The 25,179-nt window shown below is 33.3% G+C and overlaps 1 protein-coding gene across 2 annotated transcripts in view; it reads right to left on the minus strand.

Annotated features, from left to right (window-relative positions):
• Positions 1–479: 479 nt before the first annotated feature.
• Positions 480–25,179, minus strand: part of LOC118273532 (homeobox protein aristaless-like) — a 79,587-nt gene continuing 54,887 nt past the window's right edge. For both annotated transcript variants that reach the window (XM_035590550.2, XM_050707921.1), the window contains exons 2-5: positions 12,930–13,206; positions 11,903–11,948; positions 2,835–3,031; positions 480–2,498 (exon numbers count right to left, since the gene is read on the minus strand). In XM_035590550.2, coding sequence (XP_035446443.2) covers positions 2,174–2,498; positions 2,835–3,031; positions 11,903–11,948; positions 12,930–13,206 — 845 coding nt within the window. In that variant the 3' untranslated portion in view covers positions 480–2,173. The remainder of the gene's footprint in view (positions 2,499–2,834; positions 3,032–11,902; positions 11,949–12,929; positions 13,207–25,179) is intronic.

Raw genomic sequence — 25,179 nt, forward strand, 5'->3', positions numbered from 1 at the left:
TTGTAAGAACATGTAATACCATCTGATATCTGCTACTTGTAATAAAACCTTCTTAGATGTGATTTGTCTTACGTGTATGAAATATCTATTTCCTTATTATTTATTGTAAAGTAAATAAATCTCTAAGGTTTCTAGATTATTCAGCAATTAAAGCGAAGAACGAAGCGCTTCGCTTCAAGCTTCCTTGTGCGAACTGCTAAGGAGTGATATTTTTTGCCGGAGTCTGTGTTTCCTGATGGGTATAACCTGAGTGTCTTCAAGGCTCGACTGAATAGGTTGCTTATGGGCAGACGTGCTACATCGTAGTCCACATTATCGCTTACCACCAGGAGCGATAGAGGTCAAACGACGACTCATAAAAAAAATAGACGAAGTCTTTCTCAAAACAATTATTTTCAGCATAATAACTATTGATGTTGTGCTTATGTAAGTACGTACGAGTATGTGAGGTCCATTTGTGTGTAAATAAAAAATCCAAGTAAAAGGTTTCAATACTTTTATTTTATACAAGATTATTCATAATGTCGTTTTGTTTAACCTTTAACAAACAGTAGAAGCGAAGACAACGTGGTTTGTGCAGCTATTAAAAATTTTCTCTTTAACCAAAACATTGTGGTTTACATTCAATACTCTTTGGTGCAACTTAATAAAAAAACTGTTTTAAAAATAAAAATGAACTTTTAAAAAAAGAACGTGTCAATTTAAAAGTTTTATTTTTGAGTAAATAAATGGCAACCTACACCACACGTAAAGACAGTTGAAAGATCAAAAAACATACCTAAGTTTGCAAGCTCCACGCAATTTTACCTAGGTAAACAATTTAAAACAAATATTATGTACTGTAGACTCATTTTGCTTTAATTTCTGACATAAATCATACCAATATTATTACTTAAAATAGATAAAAATAGATTTTGCATGTGTACTGAAGGTATAATAAGTAAAACAAAGATTTAAATAGATAGATAATATTGAGAAATAATACTTTTTTTTATAAGTAACAAGACTTATGGTTCGTTTGATGGTAGACGGTCTCCGTAGCCCTAACCTATACCAGAGGCATTTCGAAAGTGTTGCCGACCATTTAGGATATATTTTAATAGGGATGATCACGGGGTATGAAAATTAAAAATCTAATTAGCCCGTCAGTCAGGTAATGGAAAAATATTAGATACGTATTTTTTATTTTGTCATTTAAGATAACAATGCTTAGATAGAGTGGGAGCAACTACGTCATTTCTACGTAGGTAAAAAACGTACCAAGAAGTGACGTCACGCGATATTTCAAATTAATACATCTTCGAGAGTATTTGTTTCTGTGAGAAAATAAAAAATACGTATCTGCTATTTTAAAATAATCTACAAGACGGACATTAAATAGAAATTAGTCATCTACCGTATTGCGCCATAATTTCTAAGGAGCCACTTTTGAATAAAGGCACAGAAGGCATGGAGTCTTCATATTACTTATACAATGATCACTTGAAAAACTTAAGATTACTTATCCTACAATAAATAACAATAAGGCCTATAATGGACGGATTTGAAGTAACTACACCTTACATTAAAATATTAACATAATAAATGTACTATTTCTTTACTACGATAGTTATCTTACAAGGCATTTAGCCAAAATATAGTATACCTATGTAAACATTTATATAACTCACTGGAACTCGTTTCATTCACTCAATAATTAAGTACGTATAATTGTAAATAACTAAATACCAGAGCCATTTAATTTTGTTGTCACTTTTTGTCATTATCTTGAAGAAATATTTCAACAGGGCTCCCAGTCGAGTTTTTAATTACAATTAAGATATCTAACTGGTTCCCAGCATTTGTATTTACTAGCCTTTTTAAATACTTAATTCTGTTAATTTCATAGTTTTATCTGACAATGTCAAGAACGCAAGGGACAACGTATCAAACTTCTAAGAATTTGCGCAAAAAATGGCGACGTTAAATTTTGAGACGAAAATGAACCGTAGCGACAAAAAGTAAGCAAAATTCAGTTATAATTAATTCTTCCATTACAACCTGATTCCCGACATATTACAAATAAGTGCCAGCGTTCAACGTATCTAGATTTGTTCACAAACCAGCCTTGGCGAAGGTTCAAGCTTCAATTAGGAAACCGGATTCGAGTTCTCCGAAACTGGACGAGGCACGTTCAACTAATCAAGTCGGTATGATGCCTCTGTCTTAATATTTCTAATCTCAATTCATGTTCTCTCGCAGCCATTCTGAGGGCCGCGATACTTGAGCTTCTTCTTTCTATTTCTGGAGCTGATGGTTGGGTTGGGGGTGATTCGCTTCCAGGGGAGATTGGGGGTGAGACTGGGGGTGGGTCTGGGGATTGTCGTGGTGGGGCCGCGAGGCCTGCTAGGAGGGAGTGGAAGGGAGGACTGCTGGTGTATAGGGGAGCGCTGAAGAGTGGCGGTCGAGGGAGTGGAGCGCCGAGGTATTGAGCGCCCAGCACAGGTCCTCCCGCGTATCTGTTGATGAAAAAAAGTTTTAATTAGTTGATGTAAAAATGTTGGTCCTATTTAGAACACTTCATCATAATTATCAGCCACAAGACGTCCATTGGTGAACAAAGACTTCTTCCAAACACGGGCATTGGGGTAGGCCTATACAACACATACCAACATCCAGTAAAATACAGATGAAATGTTTCATAAGCTAGTAAGTAGCTAACGGATGAAGCTTTATAGGTAATTGTGTATAACTAATCCCTTAACAAACAGTATCTCATACAACATTTCAAATGCAATAGAAATTAGACTTTATTTTCTACAAAATAAGTTCCAAAAAACAATGAAAATGCTTACCTAAACTGAGCCAAGGCATTCGTATCGAAAGGCTTCCTGAATCCAAAGCCCAGCTGTGAGAATGGGTTGGGCATGGAAGCCACGACAGAGGGAGGGGGAGCCCCCGCCGCCCCCCCTAAGTACGGGTTGTAGGGGTGCGCCTGAGGACCAACTTTCTCCTGTTTGCGCCATTTTGCGCGACGGTTTTGGAACCACACCTGGAAGAGATAGTTTTGGTTAGAAAACTGGAGATTTTTGTTAAGCTTATGAAGAAGGCTTATGTTTTCTCGCGTGTAGAAATAGCTTTTTATGTGTGATTATCCTTCATTACGTAGGGATGTGTATTATGTAGCTTGATTATGTTAAGTAACATATTAAAAATCCTTCTTATTTAACTAAATAGTAACATTCCCTATTATATCCCAATAAAGTACAAAAAATTAAGAGGTTAATGTTACCCAATCTTTGCCCGTTCATTTGAAGCAGGCAATGTTTGTATTATAAAAGGAACGTTTATATTCTGTTCATAGTATTTTTTTAAAATAAATGTTTTTGTTCATTATAGTATCTGATCCACTTTTTCAGTTTAATTTTATGAACAATACCGGACTAAGTAAGTATGAAGTAAATACTAAATACCTCTAGTGTAGCCACGCATGGTAAAGTTAAATAATAGCAGTTAAATATTGTTTTATTGTACTGTAACTAGTAATCAAACACGTAGTTAGGAGGTAATAAATAAAGAGTACTTAGTTTTTCTTACAACATAATAATCAACCTTTACTACCTAGGTACCGACTATATATTTTATTTTAGTATGCTACTAACATTTTTGCTCAACTATAAATAATTCTGCCCTTCCAATGATTTATTTATATCTACTGGTATTTTTGTAACAATGCTTTATGATGGAAAGTGAAATGTTTTGACAAATGAAGATCAAGTAAAATACTTATAGTCTACGAACGGGGTGGTTTTTAGTCAGTAAGAGTCTGACACTACCTGTCGCCTCACCCATGGTGGTAGAAGACATTTTACAATTTTCCCCCTTAAAAGTAGTAACAATGCATTATAGGTGCATTGAATATATTTGTATCACTTAAAATATTTCGGGCGAAATTTACGAGATAGAAAATTGATTAAAATGTACTTCAAGGTAGTTGTAACTAGCCATTAGTTAAATTAGACTAGACAAATAGGTTATTTATGTTATAATATGTGAAACAATTAAAAGGATAAATAATAACAAGGAAAATAAATATCATACTATAGGCATAGGCCTATAACGACCTATTAATGTATTTTTTTGTAATTTGGGTTTTCCTAATTGGCTATTGTTTCAGTTTTTATAAATAATATTAGTTAGTCAACACTTACTAGAATGGTTACGTCCTATTTATTAATTTCTTTCCGTAGTTATTGTTGGAATACATAGTTTATAATGAAAAGTGGATTGTATTTAACAGTTTTATTTACAAATAAAGCTTATTAGCTGTCGAAATTAACAACATTGCGAGTACTTAATTGGAGTTCACAAGAAAATTGCGGCTCAAGACTGACCAGACCGACTTTCATGCAACATACTTATTCAAAGAAAATCGCCTTGAAAAATTAAGAACAATTATCACACGTGTGTAACCTTCATGTTTAAAAAAATACGAGCCACCACAAACCGCAACATTATGCCAATGAGATCATTCAATTCACTCAAAATACTGAATTCTGCTACAATGTTATAAGACAAGTCGAAACCTTAAACTGTCTACTACATTGTAACCACGACATATGTGTCGTAAAATATTGCAAGCCAAACATATATTTATTATATTATAACAACAATAAATTATTGTTCAACCAACTCATGTATATTTCATAATTTCATCTGATGTCTTTTACAATTTATTTATGTTTTGAGACGAAAAACAGTGGTCCTTTGCACCGTACGTGTGGCTAACGAGGGCAAACATGTCACTTCTTTGCCCCGTCTGTCTAAACTAAGCCTTATTCTGATGCGAATTACATAAGCTAACCGTTTTTCTATTAGAAATATGTCCATTTAACAAATATAAAGACGTAAGCTGCGTGTCGCGCGCCGCGCCTGATTTACGAGCCTTTCAATGAACAACCGGCCACATAATATCACGTCTCTATCGCCGTAATCAACTAGAATTTGTACAATTATACCCGCAGTGTTATTAAATTTATAATTACACCATTCAAACTGACAACCATAATGCTTTATTGCCAACAAAAATCCAGCTTTTTACAACAAAAAGTTTACAATTCAATACTTTAGTAAAAGGTCGATTATCATGCCATGAAATATTTATGCACTTACAAAAATGTTGAGAAAGAGAAAAAAATTCGTCACGAACCGTACGACCATTATGTAAACTGTTATTTTTATGGCAATTTAAATTAATTCACTTATGATAAATGGTGTATTGTAAAAAATTAAACGCGTTTCTGTAAATGTCGATGCGGTTTTAGCGGATGCTGTGATAAACAAGAAACGTTTTATGTTTACGGTTATGGTCGTCGTTATAAATTGAGCCTTAATGGGTAGATGTTATGGTTGGAATTTTTGTGTGGAGGTATGATCTATTAAGTTTACAATGGCCATTACGGATATGACTTCATACGGCGTTGAGGCCGCGAATTTATAAATGTTGTAATTGGTGGCGGGTTGGCTGACGGCATGCGGGTCCGGTGGGTGCAAAAAGGCACCGACTGCGTCCCAGGTGCCGTGTTTAATAGCTTAACAGAGTCGCGCATTAAGGTAATGACCACGTCGGCCGCGCAGTGCTGCGATCGACTGCTGGAGCGCTAAAACTGCGCAACGTGCTATTGCTTCGCCCAGCGGGAGGCCCATAAAACCGTTGTAGATTTTATAGATACCTCTGGGACGTGAACCATTTTGATATCTATTAAAATGTCGGCCTTTCATGATTATGGTTTCAATGTATTGACTAGGATATGCTTAATTCGTTTGTTTATTAATTTAAGGTTGTGTGAGTCTGGTGTGTGTTCGCTGCAACATGTTAGATATGCTTAATATCCCGACCATTAGGTATGTTAACTATTATGGTAATGTGTTCCGAAGAAGTTTTATCAAAGGTATTATCTAATCTACATCAAAATGAATAAATAAGAACAACAAAATCGTATGCCATAAGCAAACATATATATTTTGCATAACTTTCTGATCTCAACATAACCTCTAAACATTTTGATCAAAAACCGACAATCAAAGCGAAATCTTAGTCGCCCAGCCGCGCCATGATCGAATCAGCTGGTAATAATACAAGAAAATTGCTAATGATCTCATTTAATAAACAAGGGTTTGAAAAATACGCGCCTATTACTTAAATCGATGGTAGCCGTTTCGTATTAAGACAGGGTAATATCTTAAGAGGTTCGTATCATGTTAAAGTGTAGGGTAATGTACAGATGTCGCCTCATTCGCCACGTTAAGCGATGTGATGGCCATAATACTCATGAATTACTTTGTCTGTTGGGTATATGTAGCTGAAAAGAGGACTTTGAGAAAAGGATGGTACGGCCGTGCCGCTTTTTTTTTTGCTTGACTTGGCGGGTGCACTACCGTGCCCCCAGATAAAAAAGGTTAGAGATGCATTGGACAGTGTGGGTGCTTTTCCGTCAGCGATGTGCTATGTAGCTATGCTACGAAGATGTCATAGTTAGCTGTAAAACTATGTGACCGTTTAAATTGATACTTAGCTATATATCTGTGCGAGGAAGATGCGCAGAAGCCATCCATAGTACGCATCTTTCTATACGCATTATAAAAAACATAGCTTAGGTGAATCCGTTTCCACCAGTGCTAAGCTATGGTATGTGTAAAAATTGGTGGAAACCAAACGCATCCATAGCAACGTACATAACAGTACATCTCTGGTAGAAAAGCACGCTTATTTAAATATTATTAACAAATACAACGTAGGTCTGTCTTTTCCTGTAGGCAAAAGATTTGTACGATTTCTCGTCTAGTAGTTTTACTATCATTTAATATCATAGAGTAGTCCATGTTTAGTCTATTACTCCATGTTTAATATATCTTGTTTCCGTTTTACGTCCCTGTCATCAAAGGTGTACTATTCAATATCCCCCCAGGCCCCATATCACCTTTATAGATCATTATAATTGTTGTAATATACGTACTTATATTATAATCGATTACCTATACGGTCTCAATAACATGACACCTCTGCCTACCCGTTCAGGTGTGACTTAATTACGGCTTAATTTTATGTAAGTTTGTAACAACAGCGTTAAAGAAAAAGTATGGTTATCATAAAGGTATTACTTAAGTAGGTAATAGATGTGTGTTTAGTCATTTAGAGACTAAATATACTGGCAAAACCTAAACATATGATATGATTTGACAATAAATTTACCTATGTATGTATGTAAGAAAAGTGTATGGGATTGTATTTAATATTTAGTTAATTTCATATGTTTTTAGATAGATAAGTACGATGTGGCTGATGTAGCGTTTAGTTAAAAGTTTAGTTAAACCAGTGCATGGGATTGATACAAATACTGAAATGTAGTATACTATATACCAATTGTCCATTATATATGCCATTACCAGTCAGTCTAGGCAGGGAATAATTTCATATCAATCACAAAATGTAAAATATTGATTAGAAAAAATTGTTAAAGTGATGAAGCGAGCGAAGACGTTAAGGCTTCATAAAAAGCTAGCCACTCATATTATTATGTACTTTTACCTACAAACATAATAATCAACGATAACTATCTACCAGGATCGCAAGAAACGCTAAGCTTAAATAATGAGCTAGAAAGTTCTTTCAAAAAGCATAAATTACTTAAAGTAAAAATACAACACCTGTCTCCTACACGTAGACAACACACGCCATTGTGTCTTCAAAAACTTGTTATTATAGAAAAACTTTATTAAATTATGTAAGAACATAGTTACTGTTTAATGTCAAACACCAAAACGGGTGAAGTCGGGGGTTGTAGCTAGTTTGTTGTTGGTATATTGTATTGATAATATTAATTGGCCGCGCCTTAGGATACCGTAACTTAATTGTGTGCATTCCGTATTGTGGGTGTTGGTAGAAATGTTTTTAGTTGTGTAGAACTAATGTTAATATAGGAAAAACTAATTGACTATACGGTTGGTACTGAGACTGGGCAATCGGCAGCCGCGACAACGTGTAGCGGTTTCGATTGCCGCACGGAGTAACTCTTTGAGTGATCCATAAACTGTTATTTTGGATCTGGGTGTCATGCATGTGTATGTATGTATGTGAACTTGTGTGTCAGTGAACGCACCCATGAGATAGGAGAAAATCCAGTGTAAAGCAACGTTTTAAAAAAAAAAAAAACATATTGCTTGAGAATATTTTTGGTTGCCATAATTAGTTGAACTTCGTTCAACCAAAATCGGCCCTACAATGATAGTGGCTATAGTCTTGTCTATGAAAGCGTAACAAATAAAGAACTACAGGATATATAGTTATAAGCTTGAATTTCCATTCAACACAACGTATTTTCACGTCGATTCTCGATACAACTATCGATTCGACTTTGTTATACAGTTCCATTATACGAATATATCGATCCATTGTATCACTCGATAACTCTATCCTTCGTCCCACTAATTTGTACTCGAGTAATGCATCGATTGTGAACAAAATAAACCCTCGCGAGTTGCGACAAATAAGTGTGGGTTTCGTACGATTATTAAAAGATCTCGAGTAACAAAGAACGATGAAATGTTTGCAACTTGCTAAAATGGAGAAGGCATTTTGATATAGATGGTCACAAAATTTTCTTATCTACATTATTGTAATTTTGAATTACCTAATCACGTTATACTGATATTATTATATACATATAATCGAAGCTACTATAAGCTAATCTTCCATAAACACACCTATAAACTGTTTTTATAACAACTTATCGTGTAAGTAGTAATTTTCTAAGTACACATAATTATATGGACACCGTTTGACGCCAACGTGCATGTGATTTCATAGGAACTAATTCATTATGTCAGCCTTTTACAATGTTCGTGCCGTCGAATCAATTTGTATAGACGAGCCCAGAGCCTGCGGGTTTATTGGTTAATCAAACCTGTATTTAACAGCCATTCCATTTTATGACGTCCTACTTGCATACAGACATTCATATTTATTTAATAAATATCAATATTAAAATCCCACAATTATATAGCTCGTGTGATTTCATTTTTCCAATTTATTATTGAATATATTATTATAAAAAAGATTAAATATGCAAACGACATTGTAAAACGTAGTTAAAATTAAAAAATCAGCCAATTGCTCCGCAGGGGTCACACGCTAAACTATATAATATTGCATAAATAGGCATTTTGTATTTATATTAATTAATATATAAACATTTATTCAAACAATTATATCAGAATCTACATTTATAATTGAAGATAACATAACAGGGACGCCATTAAATTATTTATTGACGTCCAATCTCTGGTGATTAAATTTATATTTTGTCGCCTTGTTAGTCTTCGTTGCATAAATACCAATGTTTATGGTGATGATAGTAAATAACCCAATTATATTAGGAGTCAAGTTGGACATGAACAAATAATATTTCCATATTAAAAGATATAAATAAGTCATTTGTATACACAAGAATACAGTTTTGGTATTTTTAGTCGTTTATTTTAATTTAAAATATAGCATCGAGTTTTTGGTATACCACACCCACTTTTTGCAGTACTTATTAGATCCAACATATGCGGACTACCTAGCGGGTTTACCGGGGCTCCGGCTCGAAAAGCAGGAGTAGGAATGGGGTGGTTTTTAGTCGGTAAGAGTCTGACACTCCTCGCCTCGTCCAAGCAGGAGAATCATTGGACGATTTACTTCTCATATTAGCTTGGCGTTTCTGGATAACTCTTTTGGGTAAAACCAGGTCTGATATTTAATGGTGCAATTATTTTATAATCAGTGGTTATATAAGGAAACTTAACACGTGTACAGATTGTGTTAATTAACGATTATTTATGACGTTAAATAGTATAACGCTGTTATTAAATCATTATGATTGACTAGTCGCCTCATGTGAATGATTACCTACTGACTATACATACGTAATTGACACGCTTGTTCTTCCCCGAAGTATAGCCAGACGTGCATTGTTGTTTTTACTGACTTCATTGCTCTAATTAACTATATTTTAGTTATACCTAACTTAAATTAATACAATAGGCTCGCCCCTTATTACATGGAACTTATAACACAAATAAATGGTGAAAAGTGGATGTATGTACATTGTATAGCGACTTTAGGTGTCGTAATGTGCACATCTGTCTACCCGTTGGGGGATAAAAGGCGTGACGTTGCATTTAGTTAGGTACCTACATGTTGAAGATTACAGTTGTAAATTAAATCCCGTAAAATCGGGTTTGTTTGACTCTATCGGGTAACTTTGACTCAATTTTGACACGATTTAATTTTAATTAATAAGTGTTATTTTATTACAATTCGGTGTCCTTATCTAAATGTTGCGCAATAAGTACAACTTCAACTTCAAGTAGCAATTTGCCGCATCCGACAACGAACGCAGTGCGATTCCTGACTCCATGTACAAAGTAGTTTATTATAGTTATCACTGCAGTCATTTCTGTGTCTCATTCGATTCGGTCTGGTCTGATTGAGGGTTGCACGACAAGTCCTTGGCTGTTGGAACCACGGGAATTAGTGGTTTGAGGCCTCAGATCGAAAGGGCAATGCGAATTGACTCTAGCTCGTGTTTTAAAAAGCGATAAGTTAATATTGTGTTATAAAATGAATATATTTGTGAATTTATTTATTAGTGTTTGTATAATTATGATTGCCTGCTGTTCTTTGGTTATTTGATCGTGGGACTGTATGAGATTTTGTGTCCGAATCTGAATTGAGCAAGGCATTGTTTCAAAGATCAATTTTTACGATCATGCAAATGGGGGTTAAGTAAGACTAAGTACTAGTTGTAGCTGTTGATGATGTGGCCTCCTATGTCTTAGGTACATGACATTCAACATGCACCATTAGCAACATAATTGACCACTGCTGACCAAAGGCGTCTTCTCGTCGTCATACGGAGAAGGTTTGAGTATTAATCACCACGTTTAACAATAAATCACACTAACTCTAAAAAGTCACATTGGTACTTTGCTGTTGGTAGGTTTTGAACATGTACCTCATGCATAAGAAGCGTCTTAAACCTCCGAGCTACTACGACGCGTCGTAGTGGCTCGGAGGTTTTTCGTTCGTCTTGTCGACGCCGACTACATAGAATAATGTAAACCTCTATGTACTTATTTTAGGGAGTCTATAAGAATGAAGTAAGTAAGTAAAGTTTTTAATAGGACAATTAGTGTAGTAAATTGATCTACACAATTCATACAAACATTAGCAATAGGGAGACAGTTTCACAATGCGCTTGCACACAATAGCTAAGCCTAGAACAGCTGTTAAACGCCGCTACGAGTCTAACTTTATAAAACTGATTATAATTATCTAGACGGTGATTGAAGTAATATATTCTTAGCTCGCCTTGGGCAGCAGGTGTAAACCAATGAAGTGGAAACAAGCCTTAGATAGTATAGTTTACGTGCAATTGTACCAGTACTTAGTCACATATCAAGCTAAATAAACCAGTATAAATTGACCCACGAATGTGCGGAAAGATCATAGAAAGCGAGACCAAGATAAACTGGTTTTGTATAGCTCGGTGAGTAGTCTACATAGATTTTATCCAGAATGTTCTATGAACTGAACATTAGTAACGGTTTTATTTACGATCCGATAATGGTTATTGAGTAATTTTCCTTAATTTTCTGTAATTTTTTAATTGGTTGTATTTTCCTTAAGGCATTGTAGTCAGTGGATTGTCAGTTTTATAAGTAATTTATGGTTTATTGAGTTTGAAATTTAATGAAGTATAGAACTTTTAATAGAAATAGGGCTGCTCTGTTTGGTAGTACTAATCTTTTAAGAACAGTATTGTGTTTTAAAAACGTATGATAATGAAAGAAAAATGTGTTAGAAAAAACGATTTCTTACCTGTATTCTTGCTTCCGTTAAGCCAATTTTCATAGCCAGCTCCTCTCTGAAAAGTAACAAAAAATATTATTAAGTATTTATAAAATATTATTAGAAATAAATAGTACTTAAATATGTTAAAATAAAATTCGATTAAGATATTGAATCTAAAAAACGTTTATGGCATTTATTTTATAGCAGCAATACACAACATTAAAAAAAATTCTAATCTTCAATTGAATTATTTTATAAACAGAAAAGGCATTGCAGCCGATAATTAAATTGTTACTTTATTCGTTGTTGCACTTTGTGTAATTTGTAATGTCAACCTTCAATGGCGGTACCGTTGACAGATGTCATTTTTTCCCGCCATTCCATAGACAACAAAAGAAAACAAACAGTATTTTACTATCTTGTTTAATCCGCGAATAATTTATTTGTTATCGTGACTGTAGTTATGTAACGTGCATGTAAATAACACAAGATAAAAGGCAGTAAACTTCAATTTAATTTATGATGGATTAAGATAATCCTGGCAATTAATTTGCTATAGAAGTTAACAGGCGTAAAGCGACCATTTTATCTCCATTATCCTATTATGAAACGAGGAAGAGTCGGATTATTTGATTGATAAACGTTTGATAAGTAGTGGAAATGGTTTTCACCACGTCTCTGGGATTTCATTGAAGAAATTACTCAGTATGCGTTAGTAGGATTAAGATTGTTGTATGATTAATTGCTAAGAGATTTAAAGTCGTATGGAAATGAGCTTAGTGGTACTTAATTATGTAAGTATAAATACTTGGCTGATAAAGTAGTAATGTTATTATTGAAAATAATTTGAGTGTTAGAATAAGATAAAGAGTCTTTTAGGTAAAATCCACATGTGAAGTAAAACATTGTTAGGGTAGCATAAGTATACATAATTATACTTCTATGACCAAAATGATAAAGGACTATATACAACAGCTTTGATTGCTATCTAAGATCAGATCATTGCTTGTCTTGAACCAAAGCCAAGAGAAAAAAGAAATCATTAAAAACTAACCTCGTAAAGACATCAGGATAATGTGTCCTTGAGAAAGCCTTCTCCAATTCTTCAAGCTGGAAACTAGTGAACGTGGTCCTATATCTCCTCTGCTTCCTTTTCGGCGCGAACTCGTCAGCATCATCACTGTCTGCGGATCCTGGAGGGGGGCGTTCTGAAGGGGATTGATCAGCTCGCGACAACTCGGGGGTCGTCCGAGGTGAATCGTCTTTAGGGGGCTCCGATACCCCCATTGAGGCAGCGTATTTTTGGTACTCTTGATTTTGGGTGAAGTAATCTGGAAAGAGAGAAAAATATAATTTTAAATTAACGCATGCATTTTTCAAAAGCAACAGATTTTGCTGTCTATTTTTATTTGTATAAGATTGTGATTAAAATCGTCATTAAATTCATTAGTCTAGGGGTTTAAACTCAGGGGTTTTATGGGTTCGACAATGTATAAACAACACCTTTAGGGTAGCAGTCATCCATATACTATCGTTACGACTTTTCATAAAAAGCATTGTATGTACTTATGTATAAAAAATCATGGGGTGAGTAAGATTTATAATCTGGTCTTTTTTACTATTCCGGAACAATAAAATACCTACTAAGTCATAACACATTATTACTTATCTGAAGTAAATATGTCTGACTAATAAAATTCTAACAAGATTAGCAGTTTACAATCTCATAATAAATTATATCAATCTCTTATGTTTCTTATCTTTAAATAACAAATAAAATCATGTGTTAGCTTTGTAAGTTAATATTATCTGCACATTTTTTTACTTAAGTACATTTTACGTAATTCTACTGTATTTTATTTATATTTATGGGTAAGGCCATTAAAACTACTATAATTAAAGAAATTATATTGCTATCGTATCATTCCATATTATTTTACAAGACCATAGACTCAGAACCGAGTTTGCAACAACATAGATCAAAAAAAAAAACTAAACGTCAAATTGACATTTCTTATGTATTTATGGCTATAAATAGCCACTTATGTCTTAATACGAAGGAAATTATCTATTATTAGGAATTATAACCTAACCTAGAAAACTGTCAGTATCATAACATACGTCTCACTTAAACTGTCAAGCGAAAAAATATTGACAACTGAGTTCTTAGCTGTCAAAGTCTTTTTTTAAACAATAGACTAGGTTGCAATTGTTTTTTTTTGTTTTAGCTAGGGTGTGTGTTGTAATAATTCCTAACGTACTTATTTATTTAGTTTGATTGCCTTATTGGTAGAGTTATGTGAGTTTAGTGCGAGCTCTAGACATATTTTCTTGGATGGGGAAAATCATACAATGACTTCTCCTTGAGTGAAACGAGAATGAGTGTTAGACTCTTACTGACTAAGAACTACCCCGTTCCTACTCCTGCTTGGAGACAGTTCATTCTCGGTTGGGTTTGAGATTACCCATTTTGAAGTTCTTAATAGTAGCATCGAATTAGGAATTGTAGCATGCATCCTTTAACAAATGAAGGTGAACACGATGCGTGCTTTGATAATTACACTTAAACAGAACTGATAAAAAGTGGGTGGAACTTTTTTCACTACCTATTGGGCAGATACAGGGTGATGTCATTACTTTAAGGTAATTGGTGGATATTCTTAAATGAGGTAATTAATTCAATATATTAGATTGATCAGCTTTTGACAATGAATCAGCAATTTTTCAATTTGCTTGTAATTGTTTGATAAGCCAATGTTTAAGAATTGTGAAATCAAACGGAGCGTATTCTAGATGTTTCTATAGGTTTTAATATTTTTTTTAGTTCTGGTTTGGCAATATCCTGCAGATATGCAGATATTTATGCAATTCTTATTTTTTTAATGGGTTCAGTTTTGGAAATGAGACAAGTATATTGGATTAATTATATATCAATATATTAATTATATAACAATTAGTTAAATTATTATGCAAAAATACATAATATTTTAGATATTATACTTAAATATGGCAGATACTTTCTACTACTTGAATACTATTAAATTAAAATATTAAGCACATAATCACAATAAAGGTTTAAAACTGTATAATTCCTAAGTAAAAGTAACACTACAATACCAAATGAGTTTATAAAATACTTTTTAAAGAATAAAAAGCAAGTGAAAATTATAATACTTTATGTAATCCAGCCGTTAGCTTGCAAACGCTACCATGTATGCCAGTCTGGCGTTAGAATCAATTTGTTCGCTAATTACTGGTCGCTAGCTACAAACACTGCGTGTCACGTTCCGAACAAATGCGGCAATGTATCATAAATTACCTTTGCATCGAAGTTGACGTGTTAATCTTTAGCAAAAAGTCAGTTTTGTAGGCAATTTATTTTGCTAGTGAGTGATATCGAATTACCTTTATACCTATTTTTTTGTTTAAAAAAATGTTAGTTGTAGGGTTTGATTATATTTGTATTTTTTTTTTGCTTTTCGTAATTAAATTTGTTAACGTCAAAATGATGTTAGCCGTGTAATTGGTTAGTTATGTAGAACTATTTTGATTATTGATTTGAGGTATACCTCTAATTTAAAAAAAAATTCGTACTCAAATTTCGTATTTCGTAAACTCAATTTTTGTAGGAAAAACGTCAAATATTTAGGTACAATACTTATATGTAACTTCATTCTCTAGATTGAAATCTCATCAAAAAAGACAATTTGTCTACAAAAGTAACCAACTAAAACAACAAATTCGACAATCAATTAAAAAATAAATAAAAATCTTTATTAAAACATAAATATACATAGCTATCGTGATCCGAAGCGATTAACCATAATTCGACCTTAGTTTCTAGTAATCAATTGTGTCATTTAATTCAGTTAATGGCATTAAGTTAATTGGCCACTGATTATGGTGTTATGTCTATAATTGATCCGTTATTATGGTACACGGGGAGAAACAACACGCTAAATAATTGTCCATAATCATTTACTCTGATCGGTTTATTTTGTATTTTTTTTTTTTTAAGAAAACATGATAACACCGGAATAATGGAGTCTCAGGAGTCTCAGGGACATGAATGACTGTCTTGGATCCCGCAACGAAATAGAACTGAAGATACTATTGGGGAGACGAAAAAGTAAACGATAGTTTCCACTGTGTCGCTCATGCAGGGATGGATTTTTTTTCTTTTTTAAACATTGTCTTACACTGGGATTTTCTCCAGTGCCGTGGGTGCGTTAATAACCATATAAGTTCACATACACATTACAACCAGACCCGAAGCAACATTTTTTTGGATTACACAAACAGTTGCTCCGTGCGGGAATCTAACCCGCTACACACTAATACAGTTGCCCAGCCACCGCGCCAAGCGAACAGCCACAGGAGGTTTAAAGGACCAGCCTTAACATTGACAGTTGCATTTTCGGTTTGCGTTCAAATTTTATTCGAATTTGAAAAAGGATTGTGTTTGTTTTTTATTTTTTTATGTTACCTTAAGTTGTTGACGTAATTTTATTTATTTTTCCATTCAAATACTAAACTGATCATATTGCTGCATAAGTTAGATCAAAGAATATTCCTTAATTGAAAACAAAATTATCATATTTAATATCATAAACTGCAGACAAAGGGCAATAGGGTTGCCCCTTCTGACAGTGAAATTAAATAGATAAGTAAGTGTACCTATTAACTCACTATGTAGGACTTTAGTTTTCAGTAGTTACGTGTATTAAATTGCACAAATGAAGTAAACAAGGTTTTGCAAATAAAAAATAAAACTAAAAAAACCTAAATAAGTAGATCGCGTGCGATAATATTAACAAATTGCAGAAATAAAGTCGCAGTCCGCAGATTACCGGCGCGTATTCAAGGAAGTGTTTATTTTAATTAAAATAATGGAAACATTTATATTTTTTAATTATAAAAAGTAATTGTAAGAACAATTACTTTGACTGGCTTCCTGTGTCTACTTGGTAAAGTGTTGTATGATGATTTCATAGTACAATTAGCATCCATAATATGATTTTTATTTGAATGTCAATAACTAAGTATTTTGTGACAGTTTGTCCCAAATGTCACCTGGAAGTATAGAAACAATTTTCATAGACGTTTATGGAAAATACTAATAACAAATTCATTATTGGGTCGAATTAAAAAATACTATAAAGGTACCGGTACCATGTTCAATCTACATACGTAGTTAGTACATAGATATATTTGCTCTATTTCACTTTTATATAAAACACAATTATTGAGAAATGTCAAAAATGTTTTCTGGATCATGGATATCAAAACATTGTCCACATCTGTTGTGAAAAATATTAACAAACATCCGTCATGCTTATATAAAAAAAATATGACAAATCAACCGCAGCGCTATACAAAAGAAAATAATCTTTAACAGACCTACCAAATTCTTCAGCTTCAGCTATTCGCGTTAACTTTTCAACATAAATCACAAAACATACTAATCACCATTAGACAAAGAATAACCACTTGGCAATAACACTTTCACACACAATATAAACACTTCTTTCTTTCCACTTTCTTCTTTCCAATTTCTTTCCGCCTTTTCTTTCTTTCCCCGTGGCGCATAGACTGGCGAACTGATTATGAATGAGCCATTACGTTATCAACCCGATTGTTCTATAGATAGATTTTATCATAGAATTGGATTACTAATGTACGGTAACACAGGTAACTATAAAATTCATAATTATCTTGTACAGTTAGGTAAAGCGTCGTGCGCCGCGGCTGGTTCATGAATGGTTGGCTAAAGATATTTGAGTCCGTAGTTGTATTGAAGCTAAGCGCAGTAGGACACTGATGCTCGCTTTGTGAAGGATTTTTTTTTCAATATTTTCCGGTTGCTAGTTGTTTTGATTATGTTTTGGTTTTCCTTTAAATGGTATGTTTGTCTAAAATAGGAAAAGTTTGTTAATTATATTATTAATTAGACTGTTTTTTCCGTAATTATGTGGGATATAGTTTTAGGTGTACTTTAACATAATATACCTAACTATGTTTTGCCTGTTGTGTTGTTGTTTAATCTTATTTAGGTATATTAAAATAGCAGACTTTAATTTAAAAGGAAACTTCCACTTTCCTACTCGTCAAAGTTAATAGTTCAGTAGTTGTGAGAGCGATTGTCGAACTTAAAATCTTAGCTTCGAGCCTAAAGTTGAAATCCTTTGGCAATTTTCTTCGATTTGGGTTTATTTTGGGTGTATTTTTTTTCAGATTCTGAGACATGTATACCATATTTACCTTAAGCTGAGTAAATCTTTTTGTTACTTACATATGAGGTTAAATAAAGACTCAAAAATCGAAATATATATAATATGTATATGAAATTACTTACAAGTTAACAAAACCTGTTTGTTAACTACTGTGGAAGTAGGTAAAGACAACGTCTTTATCAACCTTTTTGTTAAAAACATACGAGATGTTGCGATTTGGTGCTACATTTTTATCTTTATGACGACAATTCATAAGTGCTGTGAAAATTGTAGGAAATCCTTACTAATGTAATAAGTGTGGAAGTGTGTTTGTTTGTTTGGCTTTCTTTTAGGTCTAAAAGTTTTTAAAGACATAAGCTGATAAACGATTAGACGAATCATCTAATGATACTCAATCACCGCCGCCCATGGACACCCGAAACACCAGAAGTGTTACAAGTACGTAAGTACATGGAACGATATATGGTATGTATAAGCAAAGCCATGGGTAATGTCTAGTTCATTGACTGAAATAATCGAATCATGTTTGAAGTTGAAACTAGACTACACTGTTGAATATCTATTTTAATCATATTTAATATGTAGTCAAATAGTAAATCAATGCGAATGTACCTCTTATCAATCGCAAACTAAAAATACCAAAACTAATTGACGTACCTTAAAATCTATGCGATCTAAATAGAGCATGTTATTCATGAAAATAGTACAAGCAACAATGCTTATTCAATTTAGATCCAATGTAGATAAAATATTAACAATAGTTTTTTGTTTCGATCGACGAAACGTCAACTGATCTAGGTTTTATCGAACAAGCGGCACTTTTATTTATCTTACAATCCAAGTTCCCCCATATCGCGACATAGATTAACCAATTAGGTACTGGACAGATAGAAATCTAGATTATCAAGTATGAGATAGCACCCGTATCGCGGTAAGGCAGTATTCGATCTAATTAAGTTTACAAATAAAATCTGATCTAACAACAAACGGACCGAAAGGCGAGATCTTTAAGATTAGATGACAATACCCTCGTAATCAGTGATAACGCGTGTGTTTAGATATATCGCCGATTTGCGGGCGTTTTTGAAACGATACTCGAAAGAAAATAATAGAATCGACTTCTGATAGAGCGATTGTTGAAGCGATAACAAACATTTAACATTTATTTTTATTTAATTTACATTTTGTATTTCGGTTTCCATTTGTGATTATCATCAAGGAATCGGGTCGATTAGAAAAATCAATTAAAAAAGAAAAATCTTTTTCGATAACTAATTACGGTGGCTGATGTCAAGATTTTTATCAAATTACGATGAATTTCCTGTTGGGTATGCAGAAGCAGGATTTGGGGATTTTTCTAGTCAAACTAGCTTCACCCTTTAATTTAATAACAGATAGTCATAGCGTACTAGAGATATTAAGAAAAAACTTTCATCATTAGACTACAAAACACCAAAATATTTTTCCAAACTCAAAAGCTAGGTCAAGTGATAATCGCGCGAAACAAACATACAAGCTTGCAAACAAACAAAATATAACTTCAGCTTCCTACATTATAAGATGATAAAAAGTATATTAACTGTTCGCATGCTATTCTGATATTAATAAACGAATTTACGACATCGAAACTGTAACACAAAAGATACTAAAACATTTTATGGCAATCAGATTACTAGACAGGGAAAATCCATTGAAGATGGCAACTTCCCATGGCAAAAAACTTAGTAATTGTAACTTATAAGTAATATACACTTATAGTTAAATGAAAACTCATTTTCATTTAATTTATATAACAGAGAAAGTTACATTAGTAAGTGAAGTTCATAATGCAAAAACTGCTAAATAGATTTTAATGAATGCCTAATTATGGGAAGAACTTGGTTGCATTTGCCGATGTCATTATAGAAAGTTTATATGCATTACTGAGAATGTGGTGATGTTATTGGAACTAGGGATACGGAAAGTTCAATTATTTCTGGTTTTCCTCATACTCAATTTTAGGTCGTTGGTCGAAAGGTCGTAAGTGTGAATGCAAAGTGAGGGATTGTACGTGCCATTTCCAGGTCCGATAGCATACCAAATATTGGCGTTCTTTCGGGTTTGTAGTGACATGGTGTTGATACCGCAACTGGTGAAGAGTTGGTGTCTGACTGCCTCCCTGGTTAGGGGTAACCAGAAGCAAGTGGTTCCGGGATTAAAAACGTGTGATGTTAAGTGTGTTTGTTGATTTGGCTAGGTAGCGTATCTAAATTCTACGTTAATTTCTGTATCGTTGAAATTCTTAAAGTAGTATTGAATCTTAATTCCTATCTAAGATATGAATAGAAGTGCCCAATTTCAGTAGTTAGGTACACCTGTCAATACTCGTTTCTAAAGATAAATTGTTAGGCCTATGTATAAAATATCTATTACATTATTTCCCGTGATTAATTTACTGTATCACTGAGGTCAGTACATAATGGAAATTACTAACACGTAACAATAATTCTTTGAAATCTGATAATCAATGTAAACAATCAAACATATTTATATATAAATAATATTTCCGAAAATTGTTCGTGATATCGAAATTCGTATGTTTTTATTAATTTGTACCTACTTACTGTCCTGTGTGTAACGAGACATAATTAGATAGTGTCATTATGTCACTTTTAGATACTTTTTAAACATCGATGGGTGATTAACAAATAATGTTTATTTATGGACACTTTTTTTTCCTGCTGGTATGACATGTTAATACCGAGAGAGTGAATCACACTTTTAGGGTGCTTTTTAGTATGCTACGTTGCTGTGAATGTGTTTGACTTCCACCTTATCATATTCATTGCTACATATAGCTTAGCACTGATGGAAATGGGTTCAATTAAGATATATTTTATATATAGAAAGATAGAAAGATATATGGAAAGTCACATAGTTTCACAGTTTAGCTATTACATCTTAGTAGCATAGCTACATATCTGGTGGAAAATCATCCTTAGATCCACATAGACGCGTTTCATACACGTTTCAGTAGAAAATGATAATAATGACGTGTTTGTATTATAATGTATTGCACAAAATATTTCCCCGATTTGATCGATGTCAGTGGAAAGATAACGTGTTATGAGTAACATGATTTTACGAATTAGCGGAAATTCATGATAGATTTCATCGTTATACCTAATTATTTATTTAACCATCACGCCATTTGTTACGTGTCAAGTTAGTGTAAACATCATCGTCAGTCTAAAGACGTCAACAGCTCAACAGAGTCAAAGTCAAAGTCAATATAAATAGATTTTGAACGTCAAAGCAAATGTTATAATATAATGAGAACAAAATGTCTGTCTGTCGGTCAGTCCTCTAGAGACGACAGAGGATTTCTCGTTACTTCTCCATGTCAAATGATAGCTCGCCACTTATATCCAATGGTTCTGGAAGCCTATCTTAGCTACAGCTTCTGATTTGTGATCGTCATTCGGGCACTTCTAGCCTATCGGCCGTTGTTTTTCGAGCGATGTGGTTTGCTTGTCACTTCAGCTCGCAAATTTTAAGTAATAGTGATGAGTGAGTGTAATGGGTGAGTGAGTAATACATGATACATTTTTACTTCTCAGTAAAGTGTATAGCAACTGTCATATCTTGACCTACTTTCAATTCATTTATCTATTTCTTTCTTTTCCTTCAGTAAGTAAGTATTTATCTTAGACCGCATCGAACATGAAAAATTAATTATGTTTTAACTCACTTTACGTTGTCAAAACTGTATCATTAGCTGCGATCTGCAACCTCGTACTAATTTTTGAGGAAATTTTTATAGATTTTGTGATTTCTAATAATGTATCGACATTGACTACTAGTTCTCTAATTCATAATAATGAAGTGAAATGAGGTTTTATGTTTTTTCAAAAGGGTAGAAGATTTATTAGTAAGTAAGAAGTTTGGGTAGACTATGGATATAAATTAACTAACTACTCCTAACCCCTAAAAGGCCAGAAACGCACTTGTAAAAACTCTAGTGTTTCGGGTGTCCATGGGCGGCGGCGATTGCTTACCACCAGGTGATCCGTCAGCTAGTTTACCGGCTTATACCATAAAAAAAATGATTGGTTATTATAATATAAAGGACTCCATAATGTATGATGAGTGCTAATGTAGTCGGACAGGTAAGTGAGAATGGCAGAAACCGACACATTGTAAACACGTTGACCCTACCCGTAATTGGGATAAAGGCAACCATACTTATATAACAATTATAAACAAACAAACAAACACACATACATAGTAATATAATTAGCAGTGCCCCGCAGTAATAATGGGGGCAATTTGTGGTTAATAGAGCTACAATTAATGTTTGATTATCTTCTTAGTATCGCTCTGAATGAAGTGCTATCTTTGATCTTGTATGTTCTTTGTGCATATTTTATTATAGTAATTAGATTTGCGTCATTATTTACTAGGCTTGTGACTTTTCTACCATGTGATACACGTATGTTAATTGATTTCATTCTTAGAGTGGACAGATGAATTAATAAAAGCCACTGAATGCAAGTCGCTCACAGTAAGCTGATCTAGAAGTAATTGGGGGATAGAATGATGTTCGGTGATGGTAAATTTAATTAGGTTAAATTTTATTTGCTACAGCTTAGCTTTTGTTACATTGTCCCGCGTATGGCTACGTTTAATTTGGATTAGGTAAAAGATAAGTGAGTTCATAATGTATTATGGGTATTTCAAGGTTTTATAAGATAGAATATACATTTATGGCGATTTTTATGTGAGATAGATTTTAATTCTAGTTTTAAAGCCAAAATCAAGCATTCTTTTCATGTTGGTAATTTGGATATCGTTTGCTTTCCTCTATTTGTATCTATTTAAAGTTATTTTCTATTAAAACGTCATTCGAATTACTTGTAGGTGCAGTTAATCGAGATAATTGCATCCGAGCGATTTTATATCGAGTTTTCAAGAGCAAATCGTTGGGGTCTGTCAGATGCGCGTGGGCAGCGATTATTTATAATTATTTAATTGTGAGCGTGCGGGTCGTGACACCACATTTTCCTTTGGGTTTATACATAATTACAGTTATTCCTAGTGATTGTACGTTTGTTTGTTAATTTTTCCTTTACTTGATATAATTTAATTATATAAAATAGCGCGCATACGGTAAATTGTTATTTATTATGAGGTTCTAGTAGTTAGATGATTATTTTTTTCTTTGAACACGTGTAAAAATATCAGGTTTGTGAAGTAGATGGGTATATTTTTGCAATAATTGTTTTACTACCACCTAGCTTCATTGAGGGGCAGACTATTATTTATTTCTTTATTTGTTGATATTTCCAAAGTAGCTATTTATGGTTTTATTGAAATAAATTATTTGACTTCGACTGTTGACTTATTTTGGGTACTTCACAGTGCATGATTACATATTTATATAAGTAAGTAGCAGGTTATGCAACCTATGCAAATTAGTACAGACTAAATTCGAGTTAATATAATTTATTGCATTAGTAAAACATGATTTGAATAATTGCTTTTAGCACGCGATATGCTTAAAAATGGGTACACAGATTTCTCTTTGATTTATTATAATATATTTGAATAATATGGATAATTCTTAATTTATATCCTTGATAACTGTTGTAATAGACAGATAGATAATTTAAACATTTATGATACCTGAAATTCTTAACAAATATTATAAATGTGTGTAAGAACCGTGGCAATTGGCGTTCCATTGTCTCTGCCTACCCCCATGGGAGACAGGCGTGAGGTTATGTATGTATGTATTATAAATGTGACCATCTGCACGTTTGTCACTCAATTAAGCAAAAACTACTGAGCCAATTGAGATAAATTTTGGCATACGTATAAAAAATAGCTGGATTAAGATGTAAGACGTTTAGCATGTTTTTTACAACAATTACGTGGGCGAAGTGGCAAGCAGTCTATCTTTGGATGAACCAAAATCATTTTAAAACCAAAACCACTTCTAAATGAGCCGTCACCAACTTGTAACACTACTGAACATAAAATTAACAAATCGTTGTAATTTACATCATAAATTATACCTTAATAATATGCTCTTATCTTCCTCTAAGACATCTATTGCTTACCAAATTATGTTGCAAACTAAAAACTATCCAATCACTCTTAAGTTCTTTGCAATAGAGTTCATAATTCATTGTTTTAAATTTTACTACTAACCAAGTAATGATACAACCAAAAAGCTTTGCAATTACTCTTAAGTTCTTTACTATACAGTTCATAATCCTTTGTTTTAATGTCTACAGCTTAGCAGGTTATGGTGTGACCCAAAAACTATGCAATCACTCTTAAGTTCTGTTTAATACAGTTCATAATCCATTGTTTTAAAGTCTACAGCTTAGCAGGTTATGGTGTGACCCAAAAACTAGGCAATCGCTCTTAAATTCTTTACAATAAAGTTCATAATCCATTGTATTAAAGTTTTAAAGTCTACTGCTTAGCAGGTTATGGTGCGACCCAAAAACTATCCAATCACTCTTAAGTTCTTTACAATAAAGTTCATTATAGCTTGTTTTAAAGTTCTTTATGTGTTGGTTAAGTTGGTATTTGTTTGCAATAAAACAAAGGGAATGATACATGCAAGTTAATTATGAACGGAACGTAATTAGGTCTAATCAAATAACTTGATCTTTTTGTCTGTATGTATGTGTGTATGTCCGATTTAGTTCTATCGTGAGTCGTTTTTTTTTTTAGTGTTTTGCAAAACTTAGGTAATCACGTTTTTGTTGGATTGTCCGTAATTGAATTGTGTTATGAAGTTGTTATTTTAATATTTTATTTCTGTAGTTATTCTAATTTGGTTAAGTATACGTCTGGTTTAAAGTTGATTTGCGAAATTGTACTTAATTTGGGAGGTGAGACGGTCGATTTTTGTTTCCTGTTTGAATGCTTCATTTGTTTTTTTGGCTAGTATCTTTTTTTTTTTTTTTTTTTTAAACGTTGCCCCACACTAGGATTTTCTCCTGTGTCGTGGGTGCGTTTACAAACATATAAGTTCACATACACATTACACCCAGACCCGAAACAACAATTTGTGGA

This window comes from Spodoptera frugiperda, chromosome 1, assembly GCF_023101765.2.
Source record: "Spodoptera frugiperda isolate SF20-4 chromosome 1, AGI-APGP_CSIRO_Sfru_2.0, whole genome shotgun sequence".
NCBI lineage: Eukaryota > Metazoa > Arthropoda > Insecta > Lepidoptera > Noctuidae > Spodoptera > Spodoptera frugiperda.